The 22880-nt window shown below is 37.9% G+C and overlaps 2 protein-coding genes across 4 annotated transcripts; one reads left to right on the top strand and one right to left on the bottom strand.

Moving 5' to 3' along the window:
• On the top strand, positions 1–10318 carry LOC122985377 (gamma-crystallin M2-like). 3 transcript variants are annotated; one of them, XM_044355977.1, is made up of 3 exons: positions 1–76; positions 9608–9850; positions 9992–10318. In XM_044355977.1, exons 1-3 carry the CDS (start codon positions 44–46, stop codon positions 10268–10270), a joined length of 555 nt encoding a protein of 184 aa, XP_044211912.1. In that variant the 5' UTR covers positions 1–43; the 3' UTR covers positions 10271–10318. The 3 variants fall into 3 exon arrangements, with proteins under 3 accessions (XP_044211912.1, XP_044211915.1, XP_044211914.1); XM_044355980.1 differs by lacking the exons at positions 9608–9850; positions 9992–10318 and adding exons at positions 1141–1383; positions 3289–3704 and having other exon boundaries at positions 14–76; XM_044355979.1 differs by lacking the exon at positions 1–76 and adding an exon at positions 8571–8670.
• A 1960-nt stretch (positions 10319–12278) lies between these two features.
• On the bottom strand, positions 12279–22848 carry LOC122985677 (scavenger receptor cysteine-rich type 1 protein M130-like). The gene is given in 8 exon segments (XM_044356522.1): positions 12279–13023; positions 13160–13444; positions 14088–14381; positions 14768–15126; positions 17884–17968; positions 18341–18373; positions 18940–19009; positions 22840–22848. Coding segments are annotated over 8 exon segments (1482 nt in total). The 3' UTR covers positions 12279–12676.
• Between the last annotated feature and the right edge of the window lie 32 nt (positions 22849–22880).

Below are 22880 nucleotides of genomic sequence, written 5' to 3' on the forward strand. Positions count from 1 at the left end.
ACAGGTATGAAGCACACCAACAGCAGGCAGGCAGTACACGAACATGTCCACCACCGACATGAACATGAGGAGCAAGGTAAGTCCCAGAATGCATTGCTTCTCTACATTTTATTTTGAAAACAAACACACACACAGGAGTGAGATCAGCTGGAAAACACATCTCTGAGTCTGAGAGTCACATGACTTTCCAACCTCTGAAGCTAGATAACAGTAGAGACTGATCAGTATTGATACTCACCCAATCAGGCTGATAATGTATTGATTATTATACAGTAATCAAGTACCGTATTAAAGTACAATTATGAAGTACTTGAGTATTTCCATTTGATGCTACTTTATACTTCCACTCCACAACATTTCAGAGGGAAATATTGTACTTTCTACTCCACTACATTTATTTGACAGCTTAAGTTACTTTTCAGATGAAGATTTGACACAATGGATAATATAACAAGCTTTTAAAATACAACACACTGTTAAAGATGAAACCAGTGGCTTCCAACCTTTTTTGGCTTTTGGCGTCTTACAAAAAGCAGTGTGTAGTCGAGGTCACATTTCACATGTCTATGAGTTGTTAACAGCTCCACCAAATAGTGATTTTTCCCTCTAAACTTCTCACATGCTTTCATTTCAATAAATGTTCAAATGATCCAATATTTCAGCAACAATCAAAGATTAGAGAAAAAGTCCAAAAACTGAAAACAGATTTGTGTATCAGAACTTTGGTTTTTCTTCTTTCCTCTCCCATTAATCATCTCACCACCCCTCAGATTTATCTGCTGACCCTTAGGAGGGTCACGACCCCTAGGTTGGGAACCACTGGACTAAACTAGCTAACTGTATATAAAGTAGTGTAAACTAGCTCCACCTCCAGCAGCTACAACAGTAACATGCTGCTCTAACACTGATGCTTCACTATTAATAATCTAATGATGTCATATATAATAATATATCAGTCAGAGGGACCAAACCACTACTTTTACTGTAATACTTTAACTACATCAAGCTGATAATACTTATGTACTTTTACTTAAGTAGGATTTTTCATGCAGGACTTTTACTTGTAATGGAGTAAAGCTGTGACCAGTGATTATTTTCATATATACAGTATAGACAACAACTTTTCTGTCTCTGTCTCAGATCGTCTTCTTCGAGGAGAGGAACTTCCAGGGTCGTTCCTATGAGTGCAACAGTGACTGCCCCGACCTGTCCACCTTCCTGAGCAGGTGTCAGTCCTGCAGGGTGGAGAGAGGCTGCTTCATGGTCTATGACCGCACCAACTTCATGGGCAACCAGTACTTCCTGAGGAGGGGCGAGTACTCCGACTACATGAGCATGATGGGAATGAGCGACTGCATCAGGTCCTGCCGCATGATCCCCATGGTAACCACACCACCAATCACATTACAGACTGACTGACAGTAAGACTTTCACAATGTAAGGACGTGGAGGTCAGAGTGGTGGAAGGACAAGTAGCACGTCTGACTTTCATACACAGTGACAAGAGTTTAGAGCTGCAACTAACAACTATTCTCATTGTCAATTAATCTGTCAATTATTTTCTTGATTCATCAATTAGTTGTTTGGTCTATAAAATGTCAGATAATGGTGAAAAGTGTTGATCACTGTTTTCAAAGCCTAAGGCGTCCTCAAATACCTTGCATTGTCCTGATGAACAATCCACAACTGAAAGATATTCAGTTTACTGTCAAAGAATAATAAAGAAACCAGAAAATATTCATATTTGAGAAGCTGAAATCAAAAAATTTGATTTCTTTTCTTAAAAAAATATTCCAAACGATTAATCGATAATCAAAATAGTTAAATTGTGACCTTCAGGAAGAGCCCAACATTTTGGGAAACACTGTCTTCTTTTCTGAGAGTCAGATGTTCGGATGGACATCAGGGTCAGCTCAATATGGAGCTGAAGTCAGGATGTGGTTAGCTTAGCTTGGCATAAAGACTGGAAACAGGGGGGAACAGCTAACCTGGCTCTGTCCAAAGGTTACAAAATCCAGCACCTGTAAAGCTCACTGATTAACATGATATATCTTAATTTTTTAATCTGTGCAAAAACTAAAATGTAAAAATTTATAGTTCTGCGCCTGAAACCACAAACAAATAAGAAAGCCAACAAGTGTACTTATTGTATTCTCCAATCATCCTTTAATTAAGTGTTTTGATCATAGTTTATTCTCCATAACCACCATCTTTCTCCAATATGAACCAGACTGTAGTTACCACAAGCAGATGATGTAGAAAGAGCGGATTTTAAAAACGCTGGCAGGGTAAATCCAACCAGGTGTAACAGTAAAGTTTATTCTTCAGCATTCATAGAATAAACATGTTTTGTTAATGTGATCGTGAGTTCTGAATATTGTCGAGTAAGAAAAATAATTACAAAAAGCTTCTCAGGAAATATGTTGTCCCTTTCATGTGTGACTCTTTCCTACAACACTATGTTAAATTTATATATTTGTTTATCTAATTGGTACAAAACTTATCCCACTGATCTGTTTTCTAAGTTAAAAGGTTAGATTTTTTTGAAGTTTTGCTTATGCTTTTGCTAAGATAAAAAAAAAAACAGTTCACACAGTCTGCTCCTTAGGATAAATACTGTATACTATCTGTCCAAAAGTATATCGACAGTGCTGTCCACAGTTTGGTCTAGGCCTCTTAGTTTCAGTGAAATCTTAACGCTTCAGCAAAAAATTACATCTGACACAAAGTGTTCTACTTTTGTGCCGACAGTTTTGTCTCGTTTCCCATTTCAACATTAAACATAAAGACCTCAGATAGTGTTTCTCTGTTGGAAGTATAGTAAGAAAAACAGGGACTTTGGCACTAAAAAAGACTGTAACGTTGAAAGATATCTACTTGATTTGACATATGTGGATGCTGAAGCTTCACATTAGCTTCAGGAAAACTTTTAAATACAGAAGGAGGACTGTGGATTTTATCCCCCATCACTTATGTTGTAATTGCATTATGAAGGGATCTTCTAATGGTCAGCATGAAGAGGAGGAATGATTACAGCAAGAAAAACCTGTTTTGATGTTCATTTGGTTTCCTAACTGTTGTGTTAAGACAGACTTGAAAAATTTTGAACCTATCCTTTAACCTCAACCCCATAGAATGTACTTTGATCAGGTGTCCACATACTTCTGGCCATGTAATGTATTTAGGTAAAAATAAGGACTGATCTAAATTAACTCCCAAGAACTCTTCATGTGTTCTACTGACACTGACTGATTATTGATTACTGATGAGTGGCTCCATGTGTTGCAGCACCGTGGAGCTTTCAGGATGAAGATCTACGAGAGGGAGAACTTCGCAGGCCAGATGTCCGAGCTGATGGACGACTGCGAGGACATCATGGAGCGTTTCCGCATGTCCAACTGCATGTCCTGTAATGTGATGGAGGGACACTGGCTGATGTTCGAGCAGCCCCAGTTCAGAGGCAGGATGGTGTACATGAGGCCTGGAGAGCACAGGACCTTCATGAACCTGGGCATGGGCAGCATGAGGTTCATGAGCATGAGGCGCATCCTGGACTCCTGCTACTAGACACTGTTAACACTGACAAATAATAAAGTGCTTTTTGTGTAAATAAGGTTTACTGTCTGTTTCATGAGCCGCAACACAAAGAAACAGAAATTATCAAAGTAAAGATGCTATGTAAATAATAACCAAAGAAAGCTAAAGCTATTCGTCTGTTTTTTATTTGGATCCCCATTAGCTTCCACAATGTGTTCGCTGGGCCTGCTGAGCTCCACAAAACAACAACAACAATCTCAATAAAACAAGACAGGACAAAACAAACATAGATCAGAAAAGAAGTGAAAATAATTTGACATATAATAATGAAGACAATAGAAACAATAGCAATAAAAACAAAAACAAAAGTATCAAAATAAAAAACAAAAAGAAAATGAAATCAAATGTTTCCAATAACTAAAAGTAACATCTGAACTAAAATTTAATGTACTTATTGATTTTTCTACATTATCTTTGATGTAAAAATACTATTCCACATCCCTGAATGAAGCAGCAGCTTTAAAGGGGACCTATTATGTTCATTTCCTGCTCTAAACCTTTATTCCAGGAATCAACTAGAGTAGCTTTGTATGATTCACAGTTTAATTAATTCATTATTTATCTTATACTGGCCCTTTATGCAGCCCCTCAGTTCAGCCACTGTCTCTAACATGCAGTCTTATCTCCTTTCTCTTTAAGACCCCCTTTCCAATGAGCCCACTCTGTTCTGATTGGCCAGCTTTATGTATCAGAGGCATGTTAAGTTACCGCTGATGCAAACCCAATATTTCCTGCTTTACTGCTTCATATTAAACATGACTAAATAATAGGAGACTTTTCTTATGAAGAATTTACAGGAAATTAAATGTGTTCCTCACTAAATTAGTGGAGCTTCATTAGCGTTAACATATGGAGATATTTGAAGCTCTTTGTTCAGCAGATCAGTTCGAAATAATGCAGGGAAGAATAGTACAAGCAGAAACAGCCATAGTGATGATGATGTTTGATGAAGCGCTGCAGATGCCCAGCACACCTCCAACAGGTAAACTACTCATTTTATTTTGCCCTGATGTGTAATGGAGTCATGGCTTGTTGTGACTACCTCCAAAACAATGGAAAAATGCCATAATATTAGCGGAGCAGAGCAGTTAACTCACTCTCTGTGAGTGGAGCACATGACCATTTAAATAATTATGTAACGAGTTGGTGTCTGCTTGGGCTGAAAGTCCAAACACTGTTGGAAACCAAGTGTTCAGAGCAGTCTGAAGTTGGTGCTTTTTGCTCACAGGGATTAGTTCTACATATGTTTACCTCATTATTTGACATGTTGACCACATTTAATATGAACATCCAGTGTTGTAACATTATTACTGAAAATCAGGAAAAAGCATAATAGGTCCCCTTTAAGTCCAGTCATGCTAAACTCATGCTAATGCTAACTATCTTAGCAGATTTTCAGTAGCTGCCATCTCGCTTGAGTGAAATTCATATGATTCTGTGCATCATTCAACATCAATAAGCAGCATAGAAACAGTTCATAAACACTATAATGTAATAAGCAGGGAAATAAAGTGTTTGTATATATGTATATATGTTGTATAATATAATTTACAGAACAAGAATATGAAATATGTTAGTATTTATATACCAGATGATTTACACAAGACATACAACTGTTAACAAAGGGCTGTTTGGTGTTCTAGGCAAAACGTCCACTGGCACCCCTGACGGAGTCAGGCCTGTACTATGAAGCAGGATTTGGGGTTAGCGAGGTAACTTCAGGTTTAACTCTGGGTTTTCAGGGTTACAATAGTAATTCATTTCTTACCAGGGTACATCACCATGGTAAAATATGATGACCAGCTAACCTGCTCTGGAGCAGGTTAACTTCAGAGGATCAGATCACAACCTATCAATACCCTGACCATTGACCAATCAGATCACTGGAAATAAAGAGTCATCATTCCTACAGGATCCTGATATGGACAAAAGTCCTGAGGTTACAATAAAGTGACAAGTAAAAAAGAGCAATATATATCTTTATAGATCAGTGGAAACATTTTAGTCTTCCAGGCTTTCTATTTCCACTCTGGTTTTAAAACAGAGCTTCTAACAAATGGAGAGATCCTTTATAACACTAAACACATAACAATGATTTTAACTGCATTTTAATTGTACAAAGTTGATTTTATCCCCGGAGTGACAGCTGACAGTGTGGATGATTTGACACTTTGATTCCATCACTGCAGCTCAGAATAACATGAGACACCTGTGTGATGATAACTGGAAATAAAAACCAAAGATTAATTGACTCCCATGATTATAAATGCAACATTTGGGTCAGATACTACTCATCAGTCATCAACTACTTTTCCACTTGTCATCCAACTAAATAGTAAAAAAAATAGTAAAAAAGTCATATATAATAATTCCAACATGTATTAAGATTTAGCCTACTCTTAATATGTGGAAATCATTTCTAGTGTTTCTACATCTTCTTATTCTGTTGTATGATTTGTGGTAGAAATTTCTGTATTTAATAAAGAGATCAAACACAACAACTGTCTTTCTGGTATTTATTCAAGCATTTGCAAATGGGCTGAAGCTGACAGAGATCAAAGGTCTCTACGGCTAAGAACAAAAAACTCCTATAAGTTACCTTGTACAAAGTTCGTTTTTTTACATTTAAAGTATTATCACATATACAAACCACAGAGGATGTTCTTTTTTTTCTAATGGTGGATGACATTTAGACAACAGATTTATATTCAAATCAATCACTAAAAATCACTCAACATTGGGTCAATATAGCAGTAACGCAATACTGGGTTAATGTTACCCAGAAATCCACTCAAGACAAGAGGTTATTTTAGTTTTATTTTACAGATCCATAACTTACACATGTCTCTTATCTCTTCTATCCACCTCTTATAGGTGATGGTCAGCAAAGCTTCTACCAAGTTGAACACTACGTTCAGATCAGTACATATAGCAAACCAAACAACACTCACTGACAGATTACATTAAAAGGTTCACATCAATAAATGTATTTTTTCAGTTTTTTTTTAATACATTAATCAATGTATTTTTAAAAAAATCACTTAAAGTATTCCTCATCAAGTTACCTGTTAAAGCTAATGACTCATTATTCAGCACGACTTAAAGGATAAGGCTTTCTAATTTTTCTTATTGTCAACAAATCTCATGTTTGGAGCCAAACCAAGAACAAACCACATCCTCGTTCATGCACAGTGGCCTCGTTATGACATGGAAATACTTTTCAGAGGCTGAATTGTATATATGCTGTATAATAATATAATTTACATGAATATGAAATATGTTAGTATTTATATAATCATCAGCACCAGTTACAGAGGATTTATTTATAACTATTAACAAAACTCTCCATAAATCCACAGTAGAAAACAATGTAAACGCAAGGCTCATGTAAATCCCACTAATTATAACCTTGTAACATCTTAAAACATAACATACCAACCATAAATGAAGCAGGCCGCTACTTATTGTGTGAGGATAAGCTATCAATTACAATTCTAGTCTCATATATTTCCTGTTGATGCTGTGTTAACATAAGCTGCTGTAACTCTGTTAGCCCTCATTTAGTAATGGGAGTTATGACATCTGCCCTCAGGCACAACCCTAAAATCAATTTTATTCTTATGAATATGAATTAAACTAAATACACAAACTAAACATATCATATTAAAAACATACCAGGCTGTTCTCTCCGTGCCAATAAACATCACTCAAAAAAAAAAACTGGCCCATGGTTCAGTTGAACCTAAAATCTGACTAAATGCATTATGAATACATTATATTGTGTTATAAACTATAAATAAAGTCATGATGGTTTTCTCTCATTTAAAAAAAACTGTTTGGATATTTTCAGGTTGTAATTTTCTGACTTAACTTGATTTGTAAAATCAATCTTTATCTTTTTTCTAATTTAACATGTGACAAGTTTATTTCTGAAAAAAGTATCTTTCTTTTTCTTTCTAAATTTTAACGTTGACATTTTTCATATTTCTGCTCAGCAGTAACACTTTATGTCCCCTTTTTATCATTAATAATCAGTATATAAACAGTTAAAAATGGTTTATAACACACTATAATGTAGTTATAAGCAGATATAAAGCCATGTTTAAATGTTTATTCATATATATTATTTTTTAACAATTATAACTTTTGCTATGAAGACATATTTTATGTGATTGAAGCTGTGTTTTACAAAATTGTCATTCTTTATCTGTTTATACTGTTTAGGCCCATAAGTGCGGCCTCCACTTATGGGTGTCCACAGGAGGACAAATACATCAACAAACACTTAAATCACTACACTACATTGTGGCTTACACTGTGTGTTATACACCATTTACAATAATGATAAATAAAGTCTTACCTTCTTAAAATGTAGCTAAGTCTATTTTTCTTCGGTGTCTTTTTGAAGATGTCTTGTTTTGTTTTTACATTTTAAAGTTTATATTTTTCATATTTCTTGTTCAACAGAAATGTTGAATTAGCTGTTTTATCTGTTTTCTGTTTGCATCTTTCATAAAACACACAAAATGTTTCTAAAGAACACTTTTTTTAGTCTCTCTCTTCACAAATATATAATCAATTATTGAGTCCTCAAGTCAGATTGATTTGACTTGTTTCAATCTGCTACAAATTCCAACAGAAATGTTTAAAGATTTCCAGAAAATCAAATGTAGTTGTTGTTTGTGGACAGAGAGAGAAAGAGAGAGAGAGAGTCAGCTGAGTGTTGGTAAAAGTTTGTATGTTTTAAGACAACAGTTCAGAGTGTGAATGTGACTGACAGCTTCATTGTCTTCAGGTTTGTTGTTCCAGAATGAATGAGAGAGAGAACTGAAGGAGACACAGAGCTGCAGGCCGTCGCTCTTTGTCTGAAACGCCGATTGTGAAGCTGAACACTGAGCGGCTCTTTTATGGCACGTTGCTGGCTCAGGCTGTTTGGACAAAAGGCTACAGCTGTTCAGGTGCTATAAAGAGCAGCAGCTGCTCACAGGTAACACACAAAAAACACTAAATAGCAGCAGCAACAGCAATCAGCTGAGCAGCAACATGACTTCCAGCAGCAACATGATGAGCAGGGTGAGAATGCACACAAACTCTGTCTAATCTAATCTAACTTAGACAGACTTTAACTTCAGCTGGTTCAGTTTTTTTTTTTACTGATGTTTTATACAATTACAGGCTTTTCACTCTCTCTAATTACCGCAGAGATGTCATTTTCAGAATACAAAAATACCATAAATTACTGTGTCAGAGTTACTGAACATGTTCCAGGGCAGATTGTATTTAAAAATAATTTCACACAGTTTGAAACAGTTTGGTTTGTGCTTTGATCACACAGTAAATAACTTTATATTAACGAAAAGAGCAGTTTCAGTGTTGCTGAGACATTCTGATACTTATTAATGTTAAATATCTATAGTGTAAAATGTTTCTGAGTGACAGTCAGTGAGTCTGTAGCTTGTATTTCTTTATATCAGTTCTTTCTCTTTGCTCAAACTGTTGATACTCAAGAAAACGTACAAACATGAAGATTATCAGAAGGTTTTATAGTCTTTTTTTCTGGATTTATGGATGTTTATCAGTGATGGACATCAGAGATATTGATCTCTAATCAGAGATATCCTCAGAAAGTCTGCATCACGCTGATTGTAGAAATATGTTGTGTAATGGGCGATTTTTAACATCCAAATTGCGTAAAATGGGCTGTAAGGTTTACAAAGAACAACTGTTTGTATCTTATTACTGAGTTATAAATAGTCAAATTATTAATCAGCAAGTGCTTGTTTATAAAGCATCAGTACATTATGAATTACCATTAATAAAGCTATTTGTTATAGCTTATAAACCCTTTGTAATGGTGATTTATTGAGCAGTGGAAAATAAATAAACAAAAAGCACTTCAGTTGTAAAATAATTAGTCTCTTTTTCCAGTCAGAATGAGTGAGTTTTTTCACACAGACAGAAAGATGTATTATGATGAATCTAGCAGGTTATTGATCTGTCTCTGTCTCAGATCGTCTTCTACGAGGAGAGGAACTTCCAGGGTCGTTCCTATGAGTGCAGCAGCGACTGTGCCGACATGTCCTCCTACCTGAGCAGGTGTCAGTCCTGCAGGGTGGAGAGAGGCTGCTTCATGGTCTATGACCGCACCAACTTCATGGGTAACCAGTACTTCCTGAGGAGGGGCGAGTACTCCGACTACATGAGCATGATGGGAATGAGCGACTGCATCAGGTCCTGCCGCATGATCCCCATGGTAACCACACAACCAATCACATTACAGTCCTGACATCTTCATCAGTCTGAATCAGTTCAGACCCCATCTGACCAATCAGACTGCAGATTACACACATCCTATTATTATTATCCCATTATTGATTGAGTCCATGTGTTGCAGCACCGTGGATCTTACAGGATGAGGATCTATGAGAAGGAGAACTTCGGAGGCCAGATGTCCGAGCTGATGGACGACTGCGATGACATCATGGAGCGTTTCCGCATGTCCAACTGCATGTCCTGCAATGTGATGGAGGGACACTGGCTGATGTACGAGCAGACCCAGTTCAGAGGCAAGATGGTGTACATGAAGCCTGGAGAGTACAGGAGCTTCATGAACCTGGGCATGGGCAGCATGAGGTTCATGAGCATGAAGCGTATCATGGACTCTAATTATTAGAGTCACCATGAAAACATTGAAATATCAATAAAGTGCGTTTTGTGCTAACAAAGTTTACTGTCTGTTCTGTTGGATAAGAAGCTGCTGTGCTTACTGAGCTTTGTGGTTTTAGCTGAGAATTGAGGACAAATATAAACATTAAAGACTACAATCTACAGTTATTATTATTATTAATAAATCACATCATAAAAACATATATCACAAGTTATGATTAAATTTATTGAGTGAGAGCAACTTAAATGAGAGAATGCTGATTAGAATAAACAAGACAAATTTAAAATGACATGAACACAGAATGTGTGTTACATCTGAAAAGGACACGTTTTTATTCAGTTAGTTTAGAATTTGTGAATGCAATGATGGACTTATGTCCAAAATATGAACAAAATATGTTCATATTGGCATGAATGAATAAAAATGTGTGTTTGCTGTGTGTGGAATATAATAAGGGAAGATGTTTTTACCAAGAACAACTTTTTTTTATATTCACTGTTAATATAGTATACAATTTAGTCACAGTTACAATCGGTGATACACATACTATATCTTTGTTGCCATTAGATGAGTCCTCCGCAGAGCAGCATACAGTAGAACAGCATGATGCATAGTATGAAGTAGAGTAGACTTGTCGATCTCCTCCACCTTTAAACATACTACAAAATCATGGCTGAGCGCTCAGGACCAAAAGGCTCCAAAACCAACACAAATCAGAAGGCTAAACCACATGACATCGGAAGGTATGCAAGTGATGTCACTACACCTGCAGGTCACCACCGTCACTCCGTCCTGAGAGTCAAACAGTCAGCAGCTGTCATTCATATGAAATGTTTTTATAGGTGTTTTGAACATCTTCATTTGAAGGCGCGGTGAAAAGCCAACTGTCAAGAGAGGGGAAAGGGACATAGAGATAGGATGAGTGGCTCAGTCATCAGGAAAGACCTCAGAGTATAGACGCTGCTCCATCATAATGAAAAGGGTCTGATTTGGAGACGTCCTTGTGAAGTTGTTCAGGGCACATACAACAGGGAGGAGAACCTGGGGCAGACCCAGAATACATGGGAGGGATTATATATCCTGGGGATCCTCAAATAAGAGCTAGAAGACATGGCTGAGGAGAAGGATGTTTGAGCTTCCTTGGCATAGACTGTAAAAAAATATGGATGTAGTCACTATGACATGACCCATTGGTTTGTAGTCTGCCGTTTTGAAGCCACGAGTTTAGTGACTTTCGCCATCTTGGATTTTACTGTCGCCATCTTGGATTTTTGTAGCCAGATATTTGGACAAGAGGGTGGTGCTGACTCTAACATTAGCTCCTAGTTTGGTAAGCATGGGACATTTACAGTTGATGGATACTGTGATAATGCTAATGGTAATTTTCACTAGCGAAAAACAGGCCTAAAACCATTCAAACTAGATGTACTTACTGGAAAAACTGAACATCTGACTCCTTAGAGCAGGGGTTCTCAACTGGTCTCCCACTGGGACCCACATTTTCCCATGGTCCATGGGTCCCATGGTTTATAGAATTCAAACAAAGCAAATTTGTTTTTCAGCTAAAACAGCCAGAATGTGCAATCGCTTCTTTCCACAAGCCATAAGACTCATGAACAGCCAAGCACCTTAAACCTGTACATGCAAAAAAAAAAAAAAAGAAATCTACCTTTTAAATTGTTTTATACCATCTTCAATAATTTATGCCTTTTTTTTTTTTGCACTTGCATGGTTCATACTCTCAGTTGCAAGCACTTCACTACATATCACACACTGGGGTTTCTGTCCCTTTTTGTTCTCAATGTACAAAAATCCACATTTTGAATACTCTGGGTCATTTTTGCGCTTCTCCATCTTGCCTCCGAACATCAACAAAAACTTAAAGTGAATGTCAATCAAATGATGGTTACCATGGCTACGGTGCAAGACTGCTGCATGTCTCTGACACATGCCTGTCAAAATATTTTTCTTTCAAAATAAAAGACAAGTCCAACATCAGATGCGCATTAAATATTATTTATTTATTTTTTGGGTCGTGACCCACTAGTTGAGAATCACTGCCTTAGAGGGTCTTTTAGTACAATAACACTGAACAAGACTTATTTAGGTGACCAAAATATTACAATTAACTTTCATGAACTGAAAACACACTGTGAAATACCAGCATCGACATCTATACTCTAAGAATCTGGGGTTACACCATGGTTAAGTTATTTTATTAACATTGTCGCCATGGTAGCAACTTGTTAGTCACAAGGTAGTCACGTCCTAAAGCATAACCTGCTTTATTTTCAAATTTAAATTAAATGGGACCATAATTTACAAAATGAACATCATGCTGTATTGAAGAAGACTTGAAACTAATGATTGAGACTATATACTCATTAGGAAAGTGTTTAATGGGGTAATGAATCAAATCGGAATTAAGGTCATGTTTCTCGTAGTCTCTGCAGTGGTGGACAAAAACTTGAGATGGAGATCATCTGAGCAGGTGATCTCCAGGTGAGAGGGGGAGAAATGTCGGTCTACACATTCCCTCACAGCAAATCCATCTTCCACACAGGGAATATGGATCGACAGAACACGTTTACGTTCACTTTCCACCTTTCCTGTTGAAAGAGCTGCTCCACAGTTCAGCTCTGTACACACTGCAGCTGCAGCCTCCATGGAAAAGTCATCCACTGGTTTCCAGTGTCCCTGGTATTTCACCTCCAGTGTACCTGCACAGTGACTTGCTCCTCCAACCAACCTGACAGGCTCTGAACAGAGACAAAAGAGTCGTCAGTAAAACAAGAGAGTCATCAGTAATCAGTAAAACAGGAGTAATCAGTAAGACAAGAGAGTCGTCAGTAAAAGAATAAAGTGAGATGAACAAAACAAATCCTCCTCTTCTACCTGAGCAGGTGAGTCCAACAGCTTTGCCAGATGAGCAGGTGTTTCTAGTTGAGTCTGATCTTCCACAGTCCTGGAGAGCAGACTCATGGCCTCCACACTGGAACTCTTCGGTCCACATTGGAGCATCCACTCCTCCATAGAGCGCACCCTGGAGGACTGAAGGAGCCCCACAGCCAAGCTCCCTACAGACCACCTCTGCATCCTGCTGGTCAAAGTCAGCTTCACACACTGAGGACCACGTCTGGTTAGACCTGTCAAGCTGGTTAGACTTCACCTCCAGTCTGCCTGAACACAGACTGGTTCCATTCACCAGCCTGACAGAGTCTGGAGAGACACAGAGAACAATATTTTATTAAAAACAATTCATTAGATTAGGAAGAAAAGCTATTCCATGGATTCACTGGACATTGAGAAAATTAAGAATAAAAACACCTCTGTAACATTAAATACATCAATTAAGATCAAACCTTAATCTGATAAATGTATCAGTTAAATTTACTCATTATTTCAGAGACATGCGGTACATTGCCAGTATCTCCACATTTCTTAGCAAAGGTCTACAAATAGCACTGTTCTTTGCAAACATCTCATTATCGATATTTGGCCATTTACCATACTACCCAAAGCAAACACAGGTTGCCTGCATTAATATGTTGGTACTTTAAAACCTTGATAACAATCACTGCCTCCAGATTGATGAAAACTACACTGGTGTTCCATGAGATTCACTTCTTTCCTGGAGTTATGAACACAAACAACATCTGCTGATGGTTTGAAGCCTCCAGGAACAAGTCCACATCTCTACTCTTTAGGGTTTCATTGTCCTGATAACTGTACAGTTCAGTCCAATGGCATCCACTGACAGTCACTGTGACAGAGGAAGGAAAAGAGAGATTACAGTCATAGATGATGTTATTGTTGGGCTTACCTGAGCAGGTGATCTCCATGATGTCAGAGAAAGACGAATTTTTTACTACACAGTCCCTCAGATCAGCTCCATGCCTAATACACATAGTATCCATGTGCCATAAAGTTCTGTTTGATGAATCCTCTCCTATTCCCATTAAAAGAGCAGAGCCACAGTCCAACTGCCTACAGACTTCAACTGCTGACTTCAGGGTCCAGCGTGAGTCCATGTAACTCACTGGTTTCCAGTCTCCCTGGTGTTTCACCTCCAGCATACCTGCACAGCGACTGCCTCCCCCCACCAGCCTGACAGGCTCTGAACAGAAACAGTGAGAGCCATCAGTAAAATGAGAGAGTCGTCAGTAAAATGAGAGAGTCGTCAGTAAAATGAGAGAGTCATCGGTAAAATGAGAATCATCACTAAAACAAGAGAGCCATCAGTAAAACAAGAGAATCATCAGTAAAATGATGACCCTGATGAAGGCCACAAGCTGAAACGCGTCAGTCAACTAATAAAGCTATTCTTCATACTACAAGTGTTGCTGGAGTTCTCATCTCTCTAGACTTCTTTCCCTTCTCCGTGCACCTTGTAAGTAGGTGAAGTTGTGCCAGAGACCCTTACCCTGCATCTAAAAAAAGTGAGTCGTCAGTAAAAGAATAAAGTGAGTTTAATTAGAATAGAAATGAATCCTCCTCTTCTACCTGAGCAGGTGAGTCCAACAGCTTTGCCAGATGAGCAGGTGTTTCTAGTCGAGTCTGATTTTCCACAGTCCTGGAGAGCAGACTCATGGCCTCCACACTGGAACTCTTCGGTCCACATTGGAGCATCCACTTCTCCATAGAGCGACCCCTGGAGGACTGAAGGAGCCCCACAGCCAAGCTCCCTACAGACCACCTCTGCATCCTGCTGGTCAAAGTCAGCTTCACACACTGAGGACCACGTCCGGTTAGACCGGTCAAGCTGGTTAGACTTCACCTCCAGTCTGCCTGAACACAGACTGGTTCCATTCACCAGCCTGACAGAGTCTGGAGAGACACAGAGAGCAATATTTTATTAAAAACTATCCATTAGATTAGGGGGAAAAGCTATTCCATGGATCACAAACATCCATGCATACTCCTGCACAAAGATGCCTTCCTTTGACCAGAATAGAGGAGTGCCTGACTGACCTGAAGGAGTCTCTGTGGCACTAAACACTGGACCTGGCCAATGGGTATTTGTAGGACAACATTGACCCCTGTGATCAAGAGAATGTGACCTTCACAAAACCTACCTACCTGAGACCTACCTGACCTTTGAGCAGATGCCCTTTAGCCTGACAAACACTCCTGCAACCTTCCTGCACCTGATGCAAAGGTGCCTGGGTGAAAAAGTGAATGATTACCTCCTAATAAACATAGATGATGTGATAATGTATTCCCCTCCTCTTGACAATCACCTACAGCACATAAGAGCAGGTTTTGGAGAGACTTCAACTGTACAGCCTCAAGCTTCAGCCCCAGTGGAAGCTCTTATTTGTAAACATTTGTAATCAGTCTCTGCAAACTGGTGTATAAGGCTGGAGACAGACATGTACTCTCTAATTAGAGATCTGTTTCTTTGCTTTCACAGTTCACTAAAATACTGGAAAAATATTCTATAAAAGATTAGAAGGCTTAAAATATCATAGTCAATTGCAATACTATACAAAGTTAAAGATCTTCTAAATCAAGCTTCATTATACACCTGACAGTGTTTCTTCATGGTCTCATATATAACTTATTGTGTGGAAGTGTGGGGAAATACATATAAAACAACCAATAATCCAATCTTTATCCTTCAAAAGAGAGCCATAAGAATTATATGCAAAAATCTCTTCTAGAGAACCAACAAACCCACTCTTTATTAAATGAAAGGCTCTAAAATTTAAAGATTTGGTTGACTATAAAACAGTTCAAATCATGTACAAAGTTAAAAATCAATTAGTACCTGAAAGTATCAAAAAGTTGTTTCAAATGAGAGAAAGTCAACATGACTTGAGAGGAATTTCTATGTTCAAAAAACAATTAGTGAGGACTAATGTAAAAAATCATTGTATTACAGTCCAAGGAGTTAATTTATGGAGCAATTGTAGTGAGGAACTGAAAACATGTAAAACATTCAGTAAGTTTAAATGAACGTTCAAAAACAGCATATTAAACAAATATGAAATGGAATAGAAGGACAAGGTACAGGATATGTAAGTTGTAATTGTTTTGTATTGTTTTGTTTGTTTTGTTCTGATGGTTTTGTCTTGATTGTTTTGGTTTGTGTGTTTTGTTTTTGATTGTTTTATTTTTGTTGTTTGAAGTTACCAAATATAATGTGTGTTAAAATGGTTGGCATTATAAGCTGCAGCTTCAGCCTTCACCTTTTTTTCAGACTGCAGAAAAAAAACAAAACTTTAAGTTGGGTTATTTTGCTGTTTTGAGCTATTTAAGTCTCTGTCTCTTTTTACATGTGTGTATGTATGTATAAACAAAGAATTTGTACATGCAGACTGGAAAAAAACATAAAAATAAAATAGAGTTTAATAATAAAAGTTTAATAAATAAATAAAGTTTTAAAAATAATCTAAATGTTACCAAAACTGCAAAAGCATTTTAGGAGACCCTTATCCAACCTTTGTCTGCCCAGAGAGGATCCTCACTTACAGGGAAGGCGCTTTCAAACCTGAACAGCTGAGACAAACCTGCCCATTGATCGGTGATCGGTGAATACTTTAACCAGCTCACCTTTCTCTGTTTAGTCACTTCAGTGCTGAGGAGAAATCTACTTGTCCATCATACAACAGTACAGTTCACAGTAGTATTGGGCTTACTCCCTATGTTCTCTTTGGACCTGTGAGCTGAGGTGGTTCCTTCAGTGGTTCCCACAAGCTAACAGGCCAATGGAGGAAGTGATAGGTTGCGAGGATTAAACTGCAGTGTGTTAAGACAACAGGGATTATAAAGAGGAGGAAGTCACTGCAGAGGCAGGGATGCAAGGTGATTGGCAGAGGTAAGAAGAGGAGAAACACACTACTTTTTCAAGGACAAGTCATTTTACTGACTCCACATAGGTAAGTAAAGTAAGGTGACAGTCTGGTGAGCTGTTCAGTCACTGGGTTTTCTCTTCTCCTTAACACAAACACCAAAGAGGTGGGCATCCAGTCCCTTGGCTTTGAATCAACTGCTGTGAAATACGGGCCCTGGTCTCGAATTTAGTGTGCATCTCAGAATCACTGTGAGGAATCACGCTGTGAGTTAAACCAAAACTAAACCCAGTTTTATCTCACAGTGAGACTGTGAGCTCTTAATGAGGCTTCAACATTGACTTTCAGCAGCAGAAGGACGACTTCTGGACAAAGTCAGACGTCACTGTTTTAACACTTTGTCTGATACGAAGTAGAAATTATGATGACGTCTTGTCGTTCTCCTGGTTGCAGTTTGGAGTATTAGACAGCGGTAAAATTTGAAATGCAGAAAATAGCACCATATTGTCATGTGTATTGGCATATAATAAAGTTGTATAAATCTCATGATGATCAATGATATTTTCCATAATGGCTTTCCCTTAGAGAGAGAGACAGATGTCCCCGATGGTCTTACCTGAGCAGGTGATTTCCACAACAGAGGAAGAGATCACTGCTGTTGCACACTTCCCCAGAGGAGATCCAGACCGAACACAGTCGGTGAGGTAAAGGCTCATTGCCTTTCTGCTTGAGGTGGATATTTTGCGTGCTGAAATAGCATAGCCACAGTCCAGACGTCTACAAATAGCAGCTGTGTCATACAGAGACCAGCTAGACAGGACGTACACCGGGATCCACTCCTCCTCGTTCTTCATCTCCAGTGTTCCTGCACAGCGACCAGATCCTCCCACCAATCTGACCTCATCAGACTCTGAAAAAACACAAGATCAGTAAAGTAAAAAACAGATTCATCCATCAGTAAAACAATTAAGTGAGTTTCATTAGAACTGACATGAAGCTACAGCTGCTCTTCTACCTGATACACTAAACACTTACACTGTTTAAAGTATTATTGCCATAAAAGGAAACAAGGGTTTTACATTTCCAGACTCAGTTTATGGTTGTTATGTTAAAACCACTGTCTGTGTTTCCACTGAATGTCTCTGCCCCTTATTAATACTTTAAACTAAACACTGTGTGCCATTCATTGTTCTGGAAACATATATGGTAGTTTCGGTTTAATGACCATAAATCAGGGTTGGAAAATTCACCTTTATTTTCTTTATTTATAGACTTTCCATACCTGTGTAAGTGTGGGTTTCCTCTGCTTGGAAACCTGTGTCAGAAAATTAGAATAGAAACAGTGAGGCAGTTTTATGATTTGACCAAAGCTTTGGACAGATTAGAACAACATCTTAATGGAAACACACTGGTTAATACACAGACTGATTAATGTGAAGTTAACTGAGCAGATTGGTTACAACAGGTCTTTCTCTCACAATTCACGATTTCAATGTGCTTTATTGGCATAAGGGAATAAACAGTACGTAGTTTTCATTTTTAAAAGCTAAAACACTCAAGGGGATGGTTAGAGGAGTCTTACCCAAGTCTGACCTGAGTCATAGATGAGTCCTACCTGAGTCTTATCTGAGTCTTACCCAAGTCTGACTCGAATCTGACCCCAGTCTGAGTCTGAGTCTTACCTGAGTCTTTACTGAGTTTTATCCAAGTCTCACCCAAGTTGTAGAAGAATCCAACCTGAGTCTTATCTGAGTAGTCTTTCCTGAGTTTTACCAGAGTTTTTAGTTACTCTTACCTGAATCCAAACTGTTTTACCTGAGTCTTTATTGAGTCTTAGATGAGTCCTACCTGAGTCCAATCTGAGTTCTAGCTGAGTCTGACCTGAGCTACAGAGCGACATCATCAACAGCAGCAGCAGGAGATCCATGTCCAGTCTGAGTTCAGTCCTGTGCTGTTAATCAGAGGGTACAAACAAGCATTCAGTAAAGGATAAATAGTGGATCCTCCAATGAGAAACTGCCTGAAAACACAGTCCTTGAACATACAAGCTTTCACTAGAGAGTTTACAGATGCACAGTTTAATGTACAATCTTACAAAACTTAAATTACCGGAACAAGACTTCGTTCTGAAGCACATGTTTATGAATGATATAATACTCCATATATAGCCAGGCTTCTGAAGCAGCATTGTTACTGTTAAAACTCACATTCAGAGAAACTTTAGAAACACTCGACTGGCAGGACGACAGAACGAGCTTCCAAAAATCTGGATTGTTCCAGGAAACGTGCCTTCATGTCAGCTGACTGTAAATATTGAATTTCATAAAGTGGCACAAACCTCAAAATGTCTTTATCCGCCTCTCTGTGTCCTGGAAGATACAGCAGCGTATGATCACATTACAATGACAGAGAGTCAGAGTGCAGAGTGGATAAATGGACCATCAGGACAGACAGTCAGACAGTCAGATAAACAGACGCCCAGGTTAAACTTGAACAAACAGACGTCAGAAAAAACTGCTGGTCAGCAAGCAGATGTCATCAAACAGTGTTTGAGCTCCACCTCAAGATCCATAAACACTCTGCCTGCAGCTCTTTATTATGACAAAATGTATTATTAAAAATTATTATTATTGTTGTTATTATTATTATTGAAAAAAGGACACTGGTACTGCGAAAGATCAGAGCACTACAGACAAAAAGTAAATATTTGAACTTCAAGGTTCATTCTTGACCTCAGAAACAGCAGCCTGGTGCTCAAAACAAGCTCCATTTACTTTGTGATTCCAGGGCTTTCACATCCACATCTCGTGGTCTTCCTCAGTGGATGGAGTTACTAGTTGTAATGGAGATGGTTTGGTCTACGTTGCAACATATATGACAACCGAAAGCATTACATGGTTTATACTTATTTTTTATTATTTCCTTGTCTTTTATCATCCTGCTCCCTCTGTTCTTGGACACAAGTTATGTCTGTTTCAATAAAGTTTATTGGAAACAATAAAGATGTCGTTGTTTACCAGGCAGGAGGCTCTGATGAAAGGCCCTATCCAGGTGCATTGTGGGAAATAATGGTCAGGATGTGTCCACCTCTGCTGCACATATTTGGACCATTCTGTTTTTAATCTGTCTCACACTCCTCCAACTACTTTATATCAGAGACATTGTTAACACTGTTCAAGTTAACATTTTCCATTTCTTTATATGTACCATAAACCTGAACCACAGTCTGAACAAGGGATGAACTACAGAGTTTGACTGTCCGACTGTTCTGACTGTAAAAACTGATCAAACATGCAGTAATCTGATGATTAAAACATCAAAATCCTTTATGTTACAACCAAAAGTAATTTAAAAACCATATAAAAATTAATTATCTGCTTTACACAAGTATAAACATAGAATACAATATACAGCAACTATACATCTGTTCTAAAAATCTGACAGTTATGGCACATTATGCTCAAGGTTTAATTTCAAAATGTTTTTTAAAATGATTTCTCTGAACTCTACATCCAGTTACAGCGGTAAAAGATAATTAGCTGGCAATGTTTGAAAAACCCAGAAGGTCAGTAGACCTATTGCTGTTCTGACAGTATTTCCAGAATCCACAAAAACTCTTCTAACCATGGATTAAAAAAAAAAAAATAGTGCACTGCACGATAAATTTTTTTTTTTAACTTGTGACTCTGTTTCCTATCCATATAGCTGACAAGCTGCCATCTTTGTTTTGATACAGAAGGAGAGTAGCAACTGGAGAAACAGGTTAAAAATCTTTCTTATTCAGCAGGTGAAATATTTTTTCATCCAGATGGTTAAAAGAGTCTTTGAGGATTCTGAAACAAGCTTTTGGGTTTTCAAACATTGCAGATTAATTATTTTTTTGGAGTAACCGATAATTACATCTGTGACCTGAATGTATGCTAATACATGAGAGGCACAAACTGGGCCTAGGATGCTACATGATACATGCTAAAAGCAGCTGGGATATTTTCTTCTTCTCTTGTTCCTGTCTGTCACAGCAGCTCCGGGTTCATCAGTTTGAATCTTCAGATGGACGTATGGTTCCTCAACTCCTTTTCTACCCGGAGCATTTGCTGCAGCTCCAGGATTTCATGATGGAGTTGGTCCTGTTTAGTTTTCTTAGATTTTCAGATTTCCTCAGCTGAACGCTCCTCAGAGACGCTCTGTGGCTCTTCCATTTAGTGGGAAAGAGCCTCAGCAACCTCCACAGCCTCCAGTTTTTTAGTCTCTGCCTGTAGGATCTTATGAATCAAAACATAATTTAACTGAAAAAGAGACAATTTGATAAATGTTATAAAAATATTTTGTCATTTATTACCAAATGTTTTAATTATTGATGTATAATTTAAACAAAAACTTGCAAAACATCATTAAAATGTTGAAAGAAACCAGAATTACCTGACAAGTGCAGACGTGATGAAAACAAGCGGAATTGGAAATATCATAAACTGGTCATTTCAAAAACAACAGTAAAGTCGAAATATTTGGATTATCAGTGACATTAAACCTTCACACTTCATCCACTTTGTTTACTCTTCTTCCTGTCATCTTTTAAACCTCATCTCATCATGTTACTCTTGCTCTCGTCTTTTTTAGACTCCTGTTTTTTTATGTCTGACTCTTCTCCACATCTTCTATGTTTCAGTGTTCCAACTCCTTCATTTCCTCCTCTCTTCTCTTCTCCACTTCTCTATATCTTCTCGCTCCTCTCATCATGGAGAAGTCAGGAAGTTTTGAGTGATGGACTCAAACGTATTGTTGGTTTGGATCTGCACGAGACATTTGTTGATAATAAGAAAATATAGAATAAAGCTTTTTGTGCTGTCGTCTTTGTTTCTTGTATTCCTCTTTTCTTTTGATGAACACACATGGAGCACAGTGTGGTTATTGTATTTGGGGAACAGCAGGAGTAACCTGCTCTTCTTTTGCATTCAGCTGCTGTGGAATAATACGTTTCTCAAAACTAGAGCTGAATTTTAGTCAGCATGTTTTATGAAAAATAAACAACATTTTAATAAAGTCTGCAGTGCAAACAGTGAACATACCCTTTAAGGATTAGGATTCCAATATTTTTCAAGTAATTTTACTTTTATCAAAGTAATATTAAGTGTGTACCAGTACTTCTATTTCAGTGGTATCTAAACTGTGAGATTAAACTGAAAAGGCACTGAATTTCTTTCAAATCAGAATAAAAAAATATATTCATATCAATGATCTTTGGATGGTACTTTCTTATATTTTTCATGTTTTCCTCATTATTTTAAAAAAAATTACCTTTAAAGGCTCAAAGTACTTGAAAAGTACAATGAAAAGTACTTGGGGAAAAAAAAAACCTTTAAAAGACACAATAAAACAACAAGACTTCTGTTTTCTTTTGTATGGATGATGAACCTTTGTGTGTTTGGGTGTTGATAGAAAAATCCATGTATTAGTATGGTCATATGTATGTATATATTTGGCGGCAGGGCCTTGTGGGGAACACTGTGATAGTCATATGGACATCATGGTTATCATGTGGAAGGGAGAGCTCTGTAAAGCTTTGTCTAGGTCTGTTAGAAGGAATCTGTAAACAACTAAAGGTGCCTCCCCAGGGCATCAAGGCCGTCAATATACTAGTGACTTTCCTTTGTTAAAGAGACGCTTGACTTCAACCAATCTCAGCCTATTGATAATTTATCCATCAGGTGTTTCCTGCTTAAACAAACTCTTCTGCCAAATGATTGTCACATCTTGCATTTACAGGGAAAATGCGTGTTGTACCGTCTCCATCATTACTGCAACGCATCCTGCTATCACACACA

Source organism: Thunnus albacares, chromosome 7, assembly GCF_914725855.1.
Source record: "Thunnus albacares chromosome 7, fThuAlb1.1, whole genome shotgun sequence".
In the NCBI taxonomy this organism is placed as follows: domain Eukaryota; kingdom Metazoa; phylum Chordata; class Actinopteri; order Scombriformes; family Scombridae; genus Thunnus; species Thunnus albacares.